This window comes from Aquarana catesbeiana, linkage group LG13 (assembly GCF_042186555.1).
Source record: "Aquarana catesbeiana isolate 2022-GZ linkage group LG13, ASM4218655v1, whole genome shotgun sequence".
Lineage (NCBI taxonomy): Eukaryota > Metazoa > Chordata > Amphibia > Anura > Ranidae > Aquarana > Aquarana catesbeiana.
In genome coordinates, this window is record NC_133336.1 from 123,758,693 (window position 1) to 123,776,078 (window position 17,386).

A 17,386-nucleotide genomic window follows, 5' to 3' on the forward strand; every position below is an offset into this window, starting at 1 on the left:
ATCAGTGCTATAAAATGCACTGATTACTGTATAAATGTCACTGGCAGGGAAGGGGTTAAAACTAGGGGGCGATCAAGGGGGTTAACTGTGTTCCCTAGGTATGTTCTAATTGTGGGGGGGATGGGACTGACTAGGGGAGGAGACCGATTGTGTGTTCCTACTACTCCCCTGATAGAACCGGGATTTGTGTGTTTATACAGAGAGATCCCGATTCTCGCTCTGTCATGAGCGATCGCGAGTGCCCGGCGGTTATCGCACCCGCAGGGCACTCGCATCGGCTCCGGGGACACGCTGCATGCGCACGCGCGCCTCCTACAGCATCTTAAAGAGCCGACGTACAGCTACGACGGCTCACCCAGGGGAGCCATCCTGCTGCAGTAAGTATAACTGGTCGGGAACCGGTTAATGTGCAAAATATTGGTTAGGGTAGTAAATAAGGTGGAGCTGTGTTCCTATTAAAAGACTGAGGTGATCACAATTTCACTATGTTAAATAAACCTTTATTTTGCGAAGTGAAAGTTCCTATTATTTTATTAGCCTCTATTACTTTAGCAAGCTATCCCATTGCTAGTTATTAAAGAGATTTAATCTCCACATATGGAAAGATTTCTTCCCAGTAAGAGCTGTGATAATGTGGAACAGACTCCTTCAAGAACTAGTTCCTAAATGCAAAAAAATATAACTGGATACTAACAATTATAGGTAACAATACCAGGGGTAGTTGATTCATGGAATATCTAATATCCTCTTGGGGGATCAGGAAGGAGTTTTTTTCCCTTACTGGTGCAAATCATGCTTTATCAATTTTTTTTTTTTTTTGCCTTCCTCTGGATCAACTGTGTATATATGGAGGTGTTCTATTTATTTATTTTCTTTCTTTCTATTGGTTGAACTGGATGGACTTGTGTCTTTTTTTTCAACCTGACTAATTTTGTAACTATAGTTGTACCCAAATCTTTTATTACTTGTTGAAAAAAAAGGCAAATCCACTGTTTTCCTTAAATGCAACTACTTAAAAAAAATAAGGAAACAATACAAGTAGCATTAATAATATTTTATTAAAAACAGTAACAAATATCAAAAATAGGACAGTGTGAATGATACATAATATACAATATAAATACAGAATATAGGAAATGTACACAAGCAATGGAAGCCCTGAATTAGCACATGATAATTAACCAATCACCCCTTCTCAGTTCTGAATCTTCAGGACGATATTTCTGTTACTTACATTCTATATTCTGAGAATTAAATCAATATTTCATGCAAGACAAATTATTCTACAGGATCAGGGTATGAGGTGAAGTGGCTAATGCATTTGCTACATTTTCACTGGGTCTCCACTCGCAAGAGAAGATAAACATGTGCTTTTCAGAGCTGAACCATTAACAAGTATAAATGTTAATAATTGCCACTAATGATCCCCCAACCAGTGGCTTGTGAGTCTTTGTGACCCTTAGATCTAGTTTTGATGTTGCTTGTGCTATCTATTAGCAGGTGCTCAGCCTTGAATACCCAACTGTCTGAACATTGCTGCATTATGCAAAAGCACAAAGCCAAATACAAATCTAAAACACCAACACAAGATGAAACTAACTTGGGGGGACCTCTGATGTTAAAGAGGAACTGCAGTCTGCTCACATAATTTGTAATAAAAACATCTTTGCCATTCAGAAGCTTTCCTCCAACCACTTTGCATATTATTTTATATACAGTATACTGTGATTCTGTACTTGCCAAATATGCTGCAGAAAGCTCCCTCCACTGAGAGTGGCTGCATCTATTTTAACTGTGGGCAGCTGAAGCTGCTGCCTGTTCACTTCCTGGATTTACACAGACACACAGAGGCACACGTCCAGCTCTGCAGCTCTCATTAGCCCTCTTATGATTCATCCCCCTTCCTTTCCTGGCAAACTCTCACGAGAGTTAGAGTGAGAGAGCTGTACATGATGTCATAAGCCTAGGCTAATGACCAGAAAAGAAACAGGAAGTGGGCTGTATAAGGTATTTATTGGCAGAAAAAAAATGTTTTACTACCCAAAGTTAAAACAGCAAGGGCAGAAGATTTAATAGATGGAAAGTTGAAAAAATGACTGAAGATCTGCTTTAAGCATGGGTATCAGCAGAGTTCTGACAACATAGTGGTATGATATTACAGTATAAGTGGCCATTTTGTTAAGAATTCCTTGACAGTTTTAAAAAATAACATTCTTTCTATAATTTAAATATAACCATATTCAAAGGTCTGCTTATGAAGTCTTACAATGTATACAATATATATCAAAACACCTGTTATAAGCTTTCTTCCATGGAATAGACTTTATTACGGTAAGCATGTCTGGGCATTAGTGGTGTCCACAGTTTAAGCCCAACTCTGAGCACAAAAAGACTTTCATTTAAATATATTCCTCAATATCTAAAAAGGATATCATTTTACTTTGTGTGCACCAGTGCTTTTGCAAACCCAGATATTACAATGTAAAAGTAGCAGTGACATCACCACTGTGCTGTACATTGGCTGTAGAAAGAGTGCAGAGAGCAGAGCAGTGGGAGGGATCCAGCAGGCTCCACCCACTACATGCTGCCTGCAGAAAACTACAGGGGGTGGAGACAAGACCAATCCCTCTGCACAAGGAGAAAGCGCAGCAGTGACCAGTCTGTATTAGAGGAAGCTCCTACACAGAGGCAACATTTGTACAGATCTGGGAGAAACACACAAAGCACACCAAGATTTAAGTGAATACATGTGACTCTTGTATTTAGACAATATTTGTCTATACCATGATTCAGCTTTAAAGTCAAACACTGGTAGCTTCTATATATCTACCCTATTGGGTTCTGTTTGAATCTTTCATTATTCAGTGACTTGAAAAAGTATTCACACCCCTTGACATTTTCTACATTTTGTCATGTTACAACCAAAAACGTAAATGTATTGTATTGGGATTTTATGTGATAGACCAACACAAAGTGGCACATTTGAAGTGGATTTCACACTGGATTACTGCACAAACCTTTTAAGAAATACATAAACCATACCGAGATTCAAGTAAGAATACACATGACTCTTGTAATTAGACAATATTTGCTTATCCTGGAGTTCAACTTTAAACACACTTACAATTATTATTTGACAGATGCATAGCAATATATGTCTCTATTGTCCAGTCATGTAAATCTATGCCCTGAGCATATACCACCAATGCCAGTTTATCTTGTAATTATTTCAGGGCAGCAGTAGAACCTGACTGTAAAATTACATCACAATTGAAAAACATTTCCCCCTCTATGAATATCTGCATCCGTTTAAAGATTGTAATACACATAAAACAGATATGCAATTTAAATGTAATTTCACCGAACGTTTAATCTGCTTATATTTTGCCTTTCCTGCTCCCCCTTCCCCCATCATTATGCTAATAACTTTTATTTCAATACAATCTTTCCATTTTAATTACATACCTTATTTTAGGCGCAGTGATGTCATCACTGGGTCTCTGTACTTCTCTAAGCAATGCAGGAAGATCATGGCTTATGGGAGGGGCCAGAAAACATCACAGCACTCTGCCTCTGCACTCCTCAGAGCATCCAGTTCTGATGCAAGTAGAGGGCTGGTTCTTGGGAGGAAGTTGTGCTCATATGTTTACATACCCTGGCAGAATTTATGATTTATTTGCCATTTTTCAGAGATTATGAATGATAACACAAAAACTTTTCTTTCACTCGTGGTTAATGTTTGGCTGAAGCCATTTATTATCAATCATCTGTGTTTACTCTGTTTAAATTATAATCACAACAGAAACTACCCAAATGACCCTGATCAAAAGTTTACATACCCCAGTTCTTAATATCGCATATTGCCCCCTTTAACATCAATGACAGCTTGAAGTCTTTTGTGGTATTTGTGGATGAGGCTCTTTATCTTCTCGGATGGTAAAGCTGCCCATTCCTCTTGGCAAAAAACTCCAGTTCCCGTAAATTCTTTGGCTGTCTTGCATGAACTGCACGTTTCAGATCTCCCCAGAGTGGCTCAATGATATTGAGGTGAGGAGACTGAGATTGCCACTCCAGAACCTTCACTTTATTCTGCTGTAGCCAATGACAGGTCCACTTGGCCTTGTGTTTTAGATACTTGTCATGTTGGAATGTCCAAGTACGTCCCATGCGCAGCTTCCTGGCTGATGAATGCAAATGTTCCTCCAGTATTTTTTGATAACCTACTGCATTCATCTTGCCATCAATTTTGACCAAATTTCCTGTGCTTGTGTAGCTCACACATCCCCAAAACATCAGCGATCCACCTCCGTATTTCACAGTAGGAATGGTGTACCTTCCATCATAGGCCTTGTTGACTCCTCTCCAAATGTAGCGTTTATGGTTGTAACCAAAAAGCTAAATTTTGGTCTAATCACTCCAAATGACTTTGTGCCAGAAGGTTTGAGGCTTGTCTCTGTGCTGTTTGGCGTATTGTAAGCGGAGTACTTTGTGGCATTTGCATAGTAATGGCTTTCTTCTGGCGACTCGACCATGCAGCCCATCTTTCTTCAAGTGCCTCCTTATTGTGCATCTTGAAACAGCCACACCATGTTTTCAGAGAGACCTGTATTTCACCTGAAGGGTTTTGTGGGTTTTTCTTTGCATCCCGAACAATTTTCCTGGCAGTTGTGGCTGATATTTTAGTTGGTCTACCTGACTGTGGTTTGGTTTCAACAGAACCCCTCATTTTCCACTTCTTGATTAGAGTTTGAACACTGCTGATTGGCATTCTAAATTCCTTGGATATCTTTTTATATCCCTTTCCTGTTTAAACAGTTCAACTACCTTTTCCCGCAGATCCTTTGACAATTCTTTTGCTTTCCCCATGACTCAGAATACAGAAACATCAGTGCAGCACTGGATGAAAGATGCAAGGGTCTGTCAGGAGTCCAGAAACTCATTGACCTTTTATAAACACACACTAATTACAAGCAATCAGATCACAGGTGAGGATGGTTACCTTTAATAGCCATTCAAACCCCTTTGTGTCAACTTGTGTGCATGTTATCAGGCCAAAATCACCAGGGTATGTAAACTTTTGATCAGGGGCATTTGGGTAGTTTCTGTTGTAATTATGATTTAAAACGAGTAAACACAGTTGATTTATAATAAATGGCTTCAGCCAAACACTAACCATGAGTGAAATAAAAGTTTTTGTGTTATCATTCATATTCTCTGAAAAATGGCCAAGAAATCATAAATTCTGCCAGGGTATGTAAACTTATGAGCACAACTGTAAGTAAATATCAAAACGCTTTGATGGGTGACCGTCGCTGCTTTAGGTAACACCCACATATGATGCTGAGACTCCATGGTTGAAAGAACAGAAACAACAAGAACAGTTACACTCAAGGCATCCCATAAATGATAACTGCAACAATTCTTATGCTCTCAACCAAAATGTCAAGTCATCAAATGGCTGAAGTCCTAACCGATCGCATGTGCAGCACCATGGCAACTGCAGATAAAACAGAGGCTAAGATGGCAGCTTCCTTGGCTGAAAAAAATAGGAGGGTTTTGTTTCACTATAACAGTTCTCAAGATATTGCCTTTCAATACTATTTCACATGGGGGTCTTGGTGTTGCACTACATTCAAAGACTTGTGCTTGGCGCCAACACTAAGGGCCAGTTCACACCCATTGCAGTACAGAAATGCACTGTCTGCTGCAGACATGCATGGGTGTCATTAATCCTTAATGGATCTCACAAATGTGGGTGCGTTAACAGGCACCAAAACGCATGATACCGTAGTACCATGCAATCTGGTGCAGCATGATTTTAAAAGGCGATACTTTTTGCGCTGTCCCGCACTGAAATTAATGGGCTGCCAAAAACACGTTACTCCTAAACATGCAAAAAGCACACATCCTCGGATGCACCAAAGTGGTGTGAACCAGTCCCTTAGACCCCTTTCACACTGGGGTGATTTTCAGGCGCTTTAGCGCTGGAAATAGCGTTTGCTTAGCGGCTGAAAACCACCTCACATTCATTCAAGTGTGACTTTTCACACTGGGGCGGTGCGCTTGCGGGACTTTCCGAAAAGTCCTGCAAGCAGCATCTTTGGGGCAGATTGGGAGCCTGAAAAGCGATTTGAAAGCGCCACAACACGGAAGTTTTTAACCCCTTGTTTGGGGTTAATAGCGCCCCGCTAGTGGCCGAAAAGTGCTGCTTAAACAGTGGTAAAGCACCACTAAAACGAACAGCGATTTACCATGAATGCAGCTGCAGCCCCAGTGTGAAAGGGGTCTAAAAGTAATAAAAACCACAACAACCAAAAAAAACATGAAACAGAAGAAAAACATAGGAGCTTTACAGTAAAATGATGGTCATGCCACTAAAACGTCACTGAGCACCTAGCATGGACTGGTCACAGTAAGGTACAGATGGATCACTTTCAAGACACACTTTCCTAGCAATAGATAAACAAGAAATAAAAAGGATGCATAGAGTTTTTTATGCTTTACAAAAATATAGAACTTATTACTACGAGACTTCTAAAAATTATGTCTTCATCCTATTTGTATTACTGTATTCCCCGATGAATTATGTATATTCCATGTTACCCTTCCTGTGCCATAACACTGGTTACTGACTTATTGCTGGATTAATAAAGTAAAAACTATCTTACTCTGAATAATCTAAAATACATAATTCACATCTCTACAACTTCTATATCTTAAAGCTAAATTCCAGACATACAGCTAAATGTACCCTTACATACGTGGAAGCTGTTTTCTGTGCGATGGGATTTGTATTTCTGTCTGTGTAGTCCTGTGATATACACAGAGTTGGTGACCTGACTTTTCTCTATTGCAGTTCAGGAGAAAGGCCTGGTCACCTCCCCATGCCTTCTGCCTGTGATTGTGGCTTGTTTACACTTGCAGCCATCATTGCTGCACCTCTAAAAACAATCTGCAGTGGATTGCTTTTCAGAGGCATTTGACTAGTGGGCCAGAGGTGATATGTTGCCTCCTGGATGCCTGTTTCAACCCTTAAAAGCCTGCACCTATGCACTGCAACTGTGTGCATCACATATGGCTGCAGGTCAGTTGTTGCATGCCAGTATTCACTTGAATGATTTGCATTTGGTGCTGATACTGCCTGATGAATGTGACCTGTAGTATACTTTTTGCTGCACTGTGACCATGGCAGTGTGTACTAACTGTGGCTATGTTAACTTGCAGCTGGGATCAGGAGATGGTAAAAGGCCTTTGCGCACTTGTTTTCCAGACCATCATTTCAGGGCAGTGGTAATAAAATTTATATAAATCCATCATGCTGTTTAAAGGATAAATTCACCTTTGGAACATGTTACATGTTCAAACTCATCAAAGTCAATATGAAAAAATATGCACATTTGGAAAATATTACCCCTATCAAATAAGATTTTTTGGTAGTATCCCTTTAAAAGGAAGCATTGTTATTAGATCTAACTCCAATAAACGTTATTTTACAAGATTAACAAAAGCTATAGTTCTTTGGTAATAATGCATGTTATAAAAGATACAAATACAGATACAGATAACCAACTCACACTTCATACAATTAAAGTGATTCAAAGCAGCACATTCACTCCTTTCCACTCTACTTATTTGTGGCCCCCAAAGGTAACACTGTGCCAGGTAAAGCACAACATCTATGGTTGGGGAGATGCATAGAAAAACATTACATTTGTCCAAGCCCATAAGGCCGAAAAAGAATTCATTTTACCAACACACACCAATTTGTCATATATACATTACAAAGTACATGGAAATATACACCTATTATACATTTCACAGTCAGACTGACACTTAGGAATAACTAGTCATTACTACATGCAGATCTACACATTTCCTCCTATGGAGGAAGTACTGACAGATATAGAAAGAGATTTGATGAGAGGCCACACCTTGTGGATACATTCTACATGCATCCATAGACTAGTGTGAAAGCAAAAATGTTTATTGGCTCAGCATTAAACATCTGCAGGAATCAACAGTGGTGCTGATGGGATACTCACATTAATGCTATTGGGAAAAAATAGAACGAGCGATAGAACACCGCCATGAAAAGTACCACGTATTATCAATATAAATATATAATGTGTGTTTGTTATGCCCAACGTATTCGTTTTGATATCCCTAAGCTAATCCATGTTGAGAAATTTACTGGCACAACACATGGGAAGATCCTTCTGATATCAAATCAAAATCAAGAGGTATGCTAATTCCTTCACTGATTCATGTCTGCTCTCCTTTTGTGCGACAATGCCTTTTTTCATCCTTCATTTTTCTAAAAGCTGAACAATAGGAATTACCTTTTTTCCATACTTACATTGGTCCAGCTTGGTTTCATGTAAATATCCATATCTGAGAGCTGAAGAGTCACTGGTAGTAGTCGGCGCTACATACAATGATAGCTGTGATCTTCCAGGTGTTGCTCTACACCTTCCCCTCTGCACAGGGAACACAGGGGGGTCTCTTGTTCCTTTGCTTTGAATTTTTTTTCAGTGATTAAAAAGCTTTATCTGATTGGGCAAGGTAGAGAGGAGGGGCAGGTGATGTCATGATCTCCACCTTGTCCAATTAGAGAATGTCTTGTATTGCTGTCAACTCAGCAACCCCCTGTGTTCAGTGCGCAGAGGGGAAACCTCCTGAAGATCTTAGCTATCAATGTATGTAGCATGGACTATTACAGTGATTTTAAGCATCCACAGCAAAGCTCTGGATATCAGATATGGACCGTTAGATCAAGCCAAGCATGCAAAAAAGATTCTTCCTGGAGTTCCACTTTACCTTGTGTATATTTACATCAGTGTCTGGGGAACAAAAATGAAGCCTCTCTCATAATGGCCCCTGCATACACAGAATGTAAATAGATTTTTTCTCAATACAATACATAATGTATTTAGCCAACACTATCTTAGTTGCACACTCGAATATGCTCATACTCAGATGTGTCCCATAGACATGAAATAGGGGTGAGCAGAGAGACCAAGTCAGGGAGGCATAAATACTCCTTCCTGATAAGGAGCTTTCCAGAACCTCTGCTAGGCAGATCTTGCAATGAGAGTTCCAGCAACATATTAATTACCCTGCCACACACAGTACCAGAATAGCATTTTTGATGGTCTCAACCTCCATCTCAGAAACAATAAAATAAATGGTGTATTATTTTTACATTTTCGGAGGACAACAAGGCCTTGCTTACCACTGACATATTGGGGAAACTAAGGTGTCCGTTTATGAAGCAGTGAAAAAATGTCACTGCTTCATTCTCTGGCATTCTCAGAGGAGATCTTTGTCCTCTGGATGCCAGTTTATGAAGCTTTGTAGATCTCTTCTCCTTTGGAGGAGTGAAGTGATCTACAAATGCTTCAAACAGTGGAGAACAGCCCCTGATACTGGAATCTCAGGAATCCCGTGAGACTTTATGAGTTTACAGTACCAGAAATTCACAGAAACACTGAGATGTCAGTTTATTAAGCAGTGATAAATTATCACTGCTCAGTACATGGACAGACAGGATGGTTAATGCTAAAAAATAAAGAGTCCCCCTACTTAAAAGAGGAGGGAGTAAAGGGGAGAGTGAATTCTGACTCAGATCGCCAGTGAAGCGCTGATATTGCAGCTTCATAAACTGGCCGTTTCTGTGTCAGTCAATGAGGATTCTCAGTGTGCGGAGATCATCAGCGGGAGAACATGTTCAAACACGTTCTCCCCCAATTATCTCTGTTTCATAAACCGTTTATGGACTGTGATCAGTGGCGATCCTCTGGATCACCGCTGTTCACTGCTTCATAAACAGACACCATAAACTGATAATTAACAGTGAAGAAATACTCAGATCAGATCATTTATAAGAAATGTATATCGCCCAAGGTTCATTGCACTCCGTCAAATTAGTCAGTCAAAAAAGAATCACTGCACTCCGATCCAATCCGATGCTTATTAAATAGCAGCAGGGGTTACATGACGTGACTAAGGAACGCTTTCTTTTTGTCCAAGATGACCCTTATTACCATTTAATAAATGAGAAAAGTTGCTGCAACCAGCCATACGACAGACAGAATCACCCGTCTTATCCATGCATGTTTCGTTACCTGCAGTTCACAATGTAAAGAACAGCTGAATCTCAGTGACAAGTAACAGGTGGCCCTGTTAACATATGAAATGATCATGTAACAGATGGTAATATAAATTAGTCAACCAGATGTAGCAGACTAGGGGGTTTAATTCCTTCTATCAGATGTATCCATATTTGAAATGTACAGGGCTTAAAGCAGACCTTGCACTAAAAAGTTAACCTAATACATGTTCACCTTCTCCTTCATAAAAATTGTTACTTTAGTTTAAAAAAAAACTGCAGCAAAAAAAGTCAGTAAATGTAATTTTCTCCTGCAGCACCAAGGTGAGGGTGACATCACCATCCTACCGGCGAAATGCTAGTAGTCCAAAACGAATGCCAGTATTTATTATGGGGAGGAAGGGGGGGGGGGGGGGGCGCTGATTTATTAAAGGGACCTTTTTTAATGCAATGTCTGCTTAATTATGAAATATCTTTTCACTAACATGCAAGGACGATGTCTAAATTACATTGGCTGCAGTATATTGTGACAAATCTACCCATGGCCAAGCCTAATGATCTACTCACCACGTACATTATCTTTTTGATTTGATAATAGATCATTTTAATTAGATAGGAATCAGCAATGGGTTCATTCACCAGGGCTTCAAAATTACCCACGTGTGTACTTACATAGTTATCTTAGTTAAATAATTTTTGCTCTCATTTTGCATCGTTAGGGTCCCAGGTTAGAAACCAAGGACAATATCTGTATGGAATTTGTATATCTACTCCATATACTGCTTTTCTGGTGATCCAGATTCCTCCCACTAATCTGCTGGAAGATTAATTCACTTCCATACACATCAGCCTTACAGTGTATGTGCATGGCTGTAGTAGGGTTATCAGCCTTTAAGCCTCTTTCAGGGAAGGAACTACTGTGAATATTTCAATGTTTCTTATGAAGTTCCTTAGGAAAAGAGACAGCTATACTTGAACTATTAACTTGAATTAAAGCCCAGTACAGATGGGCCAAACATCGGCCAGCTCAACAGAAACCGGCAAACATTAGGCCCGTGTGTACACCAACTTGTCCGTCAGAAGCTGGCCAAACCGTCGACTTCTGTCCAATGGGCATGCTGGAAAACCAGCTTCAGGTTAGCATTGGATTAGTGCTGCCAGTGCTGACCTCTGTGTTCAGGGGGTGTTGGGGGCAGCCCCCCTGCCAGAACACAATAGCTTAGAGGGGAGATCGTTGTACTAACATCGGATAATTAGTAGCTCTTCGTTTTTTTTTTGTTTAGCCCACTGGGCTGAGCGAAAATAAACTCATAGTGTGTACAGGCATAGGGGTTGCACTTGAGTATCAAATTAGGATTAATGTTTCAAATCAAATTAATTTGAAAAGTCCAATTTACTAAAAAAAAATAAAAAACACTTTACAGTCTCTTTGCATTCTAGATAACAATTCCAGTCATGTGCTGAGTTATACAGTATCTCCTAGGGCGTCTAGCAATGTGATATCTCCACTGAAATTCCTAAAGCTTTTGTAAAGGTAATGACTGTGTCATATCCCATTGTTGGATTCTCTATAATGTACAGTAAACTAAAATTTGAGGAATCCAGCAGTGACACCGTCATTATGGCCTTGTGGTGGGGGTGGAAACACCAATTGCTGTAGGAAAACGTCACATGCAAAGAACATTTTGGAAAATATATTTTATGTCTAGTTTTGTAATTACATTCATTTACAGCATTAGCCCACTGAAAAAAAATGTAATTTCTTAACACTGAAAACACATTTTCATTCTGAGTATATCTCTTAAGTGGCCCAGTTTTGTCTGGAAAAGCTTGTTTTTTGAAATCTTTGAATGACAGTGCGGTTGATTTACTAAAGGCGGTTCACTTTGCGAAAGGAATTTGCCCCAGAGCTTAGTGAATGAGGTGAAGATCTGCTGACTTCCATCATTCATTCATTTATTATTTTCCTTGCACGTTCTTTGCAAAGTACCACATTCATAAGCTATTGGTACAAATTCCCTTGCAAAGCAATCAGCCTATTTGCCTTTAGTAAATCAACCTCAGTGCTTAGTGATGTAGGTAACAATTTTACTGACTACCTTCAAATTGATGGTAGAATGTGGGCTGGGCATGCTTAAAGTAAAATTGTAGGGAAATGCCATATAAACCAACATAACTATGCAACAGAATGCACCAAAAGGTGCTAGTAGCTCTCTACTTGTCAAACACCAGTACCAGTGCATCCTGACATATCAACTAGGTGCCTACAAGCACACCTATTGTTTTGTGACAATAGGTTAGATGAAATGAGAACTCCGAAAAAAGCAGAAGTGGGAAAATTCATTCTCAGCAGTGAATTTTACTTACTGCAATAGTATCCTTTAAAGGGATTGTAAAGTCTCCAGGTTTTTCACCTTAATGCATTCTATGCCCTCAGAGCCCTCCCTTTTTCTTACCTGAGCCCCTCTGTTCCAGCTTTGGGCATGAGCCCAGCAGCTCCAGCCACTGTCTCTGTCCTCAATGGATAGATTGATAGCAGGAGCCATTGGCTCCCGCTGCCGTCAATCAAATCTAGTGACACAGGAGCAGGGGGTGGGGCCGAGTCCCGCTGTGTCAATGAATGCAGCAGCGGGACACGGGAGCGCGTCTGGATGGTAGTCCACATGGAAAGTGGCTTTCGATGGGGGCACCCGATGAAGAGGAGGAGCCAGGAGAGCTTGTGGGGCACCCCAGAAGAGGAGGATTGGGGCAGCTCTGTGCAAAATCCTTGCACAGAGCAGGTAAGTATAACATGTCTGCTATTTAAAAAAAAAAAAAAAATGTAAACCTTTACAATCACTTTAAAAACTGCTCTTAAATTAGAGGCCTTCACTCTACTCTGCAGCTTTTCAACTAAATTAGTCATTAAAGTAGAATTTTGGCAATCTGTATCCTATTGGGGAGATTTCCTTTCACTTTCTACCCCATTGCGAAAACAGGAAATTAGAGGAAATTCCTCCAAAATGACAGAATTCATGGTTGTCACTAAGGTCACCAGAACAAGTGTCTCCATTGGAAGATATTCCCTCTACTACTGTTCTGGGGATAATCCAAAATGTGGGATTTTCTTTCAATTTCACTTTTAGGGATAACATGACAAACAGAGAGAGGGAATGTTCTTAACAGGGGAACAGACAATGATAAATACCTGCCAGGTGTTTTAATCCCTCCCCACTCTATCCAAACCTAAAAAGGGTTGCCTTCAGTTATACTTTAACAGTCATCCCCACAGAATAGTGTATCCCAACATCATTCCTCTAGTACCCTGAACAGACCATGTTTTGGGAATGTCCCTAAGATAAAATAGCTGTTACAAATACCTAGTCATTGACGTTGATTTAAAGCACCTATGCAAAGTGAAGGAAATCCTGAAAACATGGCCTGTTTGGGGTACTTAATGATTGAGGTTGGGAACCATTGCCATAGAGCATTTCTGACACTCCTGCACAAGGTGGATCACAGTTCAGCATCATAGTCAGCATGAAAAGCCAAGATTTGTAGTAGCTTAAATAATTATGGATGTAAAGGGTGTACTAGACTATGTCAAGGAAAAAAAAACATATATATATTGAACATCTCTGCACAATATGCACAATATTGTCCCATGTTTTATCCCATTATACAGATTGCAAATACAGATATTGATGTGTCAAAAAATATATACTGTATCCCTTCCTACCTTCTTCTTTTGACATGGCAACACAGTGGGGTTGAGTTACTAAAACTGAAGAGTGCCAAATCTGGTGCAGTTGAGCATGGTAGCCAATCAGCATCTAACTTCAGCTTGTTCAGTTAAGCTTTGACACTAAAACCTGGAAGCTGATTGGTTTCTATGCAGAGCTGCACCAGTAAAACAGCCCCAGTGTATTTATATGTCTGAATTTGAAGCATGTGGTGTCAGCCCTGCCTACCTAACTTCTGATGCATTACAAAGAACACAGATCTCTGTTAATATCCTCCCCCCTCCTCACCTCCATAACCCCTCCTTGTGCACAGGCTGAGAGCACAAGAAGTTATCAGCTCACAAGATTCCTTGCAACATTAACATGTATTTTTTGCACTTCTCAAACAGGAACACTTTCAATGCAGACCAAATGAGTGCAAATAAGAGAAATTCATTGTTAGGGTATACATACACTTTAACTCCACTACTTCTGCAGGGTTTTGTTACCTGAAGTTCTTTGAAATGTCCTTATGTTACTAATGAAAGAGGTTACTAGGTACACCTGTGTTTCATATCCAAATATTCATATCTCCCACTAACACTGCTAATAGAAAAGCATTCCAGAACAGGAAATATCTGTTAACATACACAAATATACTTTTTAGATTCTGTCATTTCATTTTCCTATACACTCTATAAAACGTATGCATAGGTTTCAGTTACAGAGCACACCCCGACTGGGTGACACTCCTAACTACTCTACCAGCTCAGCAGCCCCTTGTATTACTTATCACACCCAGCCCTGCCCGTTGGAGCACCTTCCAGTCTGATTTCAAATAAAATTGAAATGCCATTTGTTATTTTTAGGAAACCAATTAGGCGAAAATCAGCTACTATCAGTTACTCCACACATCATCCAAGAAAAATAATCTTAAATATATAAATTTGATAGCCAATCATGACTGATTAAACAAGCACACCACAAAGTTTACAGCTTCAATGGATAAAGCAAATCACATTTCTGCCCAAATTCCACTTGTACCTGATCAGAAACATGACCATACATGTTGCAATAATAGAACTACTGGACTGAAAAAAAAATCATAGAGAATGGGAAATCTTACAAAAACAAATTTTAACAGGTTTGGGTACCTTTAGGTTAATAGCCCTGTGCTGTCATCTGTACAATGCTGCTCTCAGTGCATTCCTTCCCCCAGTCAGTCTAATTATATGTATACATGGGATTACGAGAAACTACAACCTGACAATTTTTTTAAAGATACAATTATTTATATCAGAATAAATATATATGGGTACTTTTGGGTATGGGTACTTTTTGTTTATCATTTGCCGTTTTGAAATACTAATTTTAAAATGTACATGTGGGAATGTCTTACTTTAAATGTAAATGACTCTTTTAATATTGCACATGTACAAGAGCTTTCAGGTATTTTCCATGGTTGGTAAGTGCTTGTACTCTTCTCTGCTCACTGGACATGTACTATTGCAAAAGTGGAAATTCCCTTGATTTATTGTGTTGTTTTTGGTTGTGTAAAGCTGATAAGGCACATCTAGAGAAGCAAACACGTGTCCTTGTTGTTCCGTTGTACTCATCTTATTACAGTACTACACAGGTTACATCTGCAGAAATAAACAAGCCGGTTTCTCATCAGTGTTTGACCAGACTTCCCATCTGCTTACAGAAAGTCCTGATTGAGATAGTTCTTGCATCTATTTCTGTAAGATATGGCGCAGAGTCCTCCAGTGGTTCAACATCGGAACTGATCGCAATACGCTGATGAGTCTCACCTCATGATGATACCCCTGTTCCTGTCACGAGGTAACACCAAGTTGCGGAAGAAGATAAGGATCTGGAACCATACCTGGTTTCGGTTTTGCTGATTCTGCAGTAAAATAAGGCAATGAAAAGACAACATTTAAAAATTGCAGAGGTTCAGTGCAGGTAAAAGCCAGATTGTTAACCTAAACTACATACAGTGCCTTGCAAAAGTATTCACCCCCTTGGCTTTTTACCTATTTTGTTACATTACAGCCTTTAGTTCAATGTTTTTTTAATCTGAATTATATGTGATGGATCAGAACACAATAGTCTAAGTTGGTGAAGTAAAATTAGAAATATATATATACATAAGACTATTTTTCAGAAATAAAAAACTGATAATTGGCATGTGCGTATGTATTCACCTCTGTTATGAAGCCCATAAAAAGCTCTGGTGCAAGCAATTACTTTCAGAAGTCACATAATTAGTGAAATGATGTCCACCTGTGTGCAATCTACGTGTCACATGATCTGTCATTACATATACACACCTTTTTGAAAGGCCCCAGAGGCTACAACACCTAAGCAAGAGCTACCACTAGCCAAACACTGCCATGAAGACCTAGGAACTCTCCAAACAAGTAAGGGACAATGTTGTTGAGAAGTACAAGTCAGGGTTAGGTTATAAAAAAATATCCAAATCTTTGATGATCCCTAGGAGCACCATCAAATCTATCATACCCAAATGGAAAGAACACGGCACAACAGCAAACCTGCCAAGAGACGGCCGCACAGCAAAACTCATGGACCAGGCAAAGAGGGCATTTATCAGAGAGGCAGCACAGAGACCTAAGGTAACCCTGGAGGAGCTGCAGAGTTCCACAGCAGAGACTGCAGTATCTGTACATAGGACGACAATAATCCAATACGCTCCATAGAGTTGGGCTTTATGGCAGAGTGGCCAGAAGAAAGCCATTACTTTCAGCAAAAAACAAAATGGCACGTTTTGAGTTTGCGAAAAGGCATATGGGAGACTCCCAAAATGTATGGAGGAAGGTGCTCTGGTCTGATGAGACTAAAGTAGAACTTTTTGACCATCAAAGAAAACGCTATGTCTGGCGCAAACCCAACACATCAAATCACCTAAAGAACACCATCCCCACAGTGAAACATGGTGGTGGCAGCATCATGCTGTGGAGATGTTTTTCAGCAGTCGGGACTGGGAAACTGGTCAGAGTTGAGGGAAAGATGGATGGTGCTAAATACAGGGATATTCTTGAGCAAAACCTGTACCACTCTGTGTGTGATTTGAGGCTAGGATGGAGGTTTACCTTCCAGCAGGCTAATGACCCCAAAAACACTGCTAAAGCAACACTTGAGTGGTCTGACCACTTCAATACCGGGCTATAGTCATAGTCTGCAGATGGGATCTCCCATCCTGGGCGGGCGTCATATGATGTCCTCGGTTTCTCGACGCTCCTGCGGGCCCACAGCGCGGCGATCAGGCATGAGAAGTGTCCCTCAGACACAGCCCATCCCAGATCCGTGTCCAATCACAGCCGGTCACATGTACTGCCCACGTGCACAGCGCTCGTGCACGCCCTAGGCGTGCACAAAGCGGCGATTGGGGACAAGGCTTGTCACCCTGACACAGCCCAACCCTGATCGCATGAAATTGGCTCTTTACCATGTGACCGGCTGTGTCCAATCATAGCCGGTCACAGAATGTCAACAAACCACGCTAAAGGGATGTTACCGGGTTCTCCTCCTCACACACCGATCATGTGTGAGAAGG

At 40.3% G+C, this 17,386-nt stretch overlaps 1 protein-coding gene across 3 annotated transcripts in view; it reads right to left on the reverse strand.

Moving 5' to 3' along the window:
- Window positions 1–1,039: 1,039 nt before the first annotated feature.
- Window positions 1,040–17,386, reverse strand: part of BMF (Bcl2 modifying factor) — a 141,021-nt gene continuing 124,674 nt past the window's right edge. For all 3 annotated transcript variants that reach the window (XM_073610801.1, XM_073610803.1, XM_073610802.1), the window contains exon 4: window positions 1,040–15,715. In XM_073610801.1, the coding sequence (XP_073466902.1) occupies window positions 15,617–15,715 (99 nt within the window). In that variant the 3' untranslated portion in view covers window positions 1,040–15,616. The remainder of the gene's footprint in view (window positions 15,716–17,386) is intronic.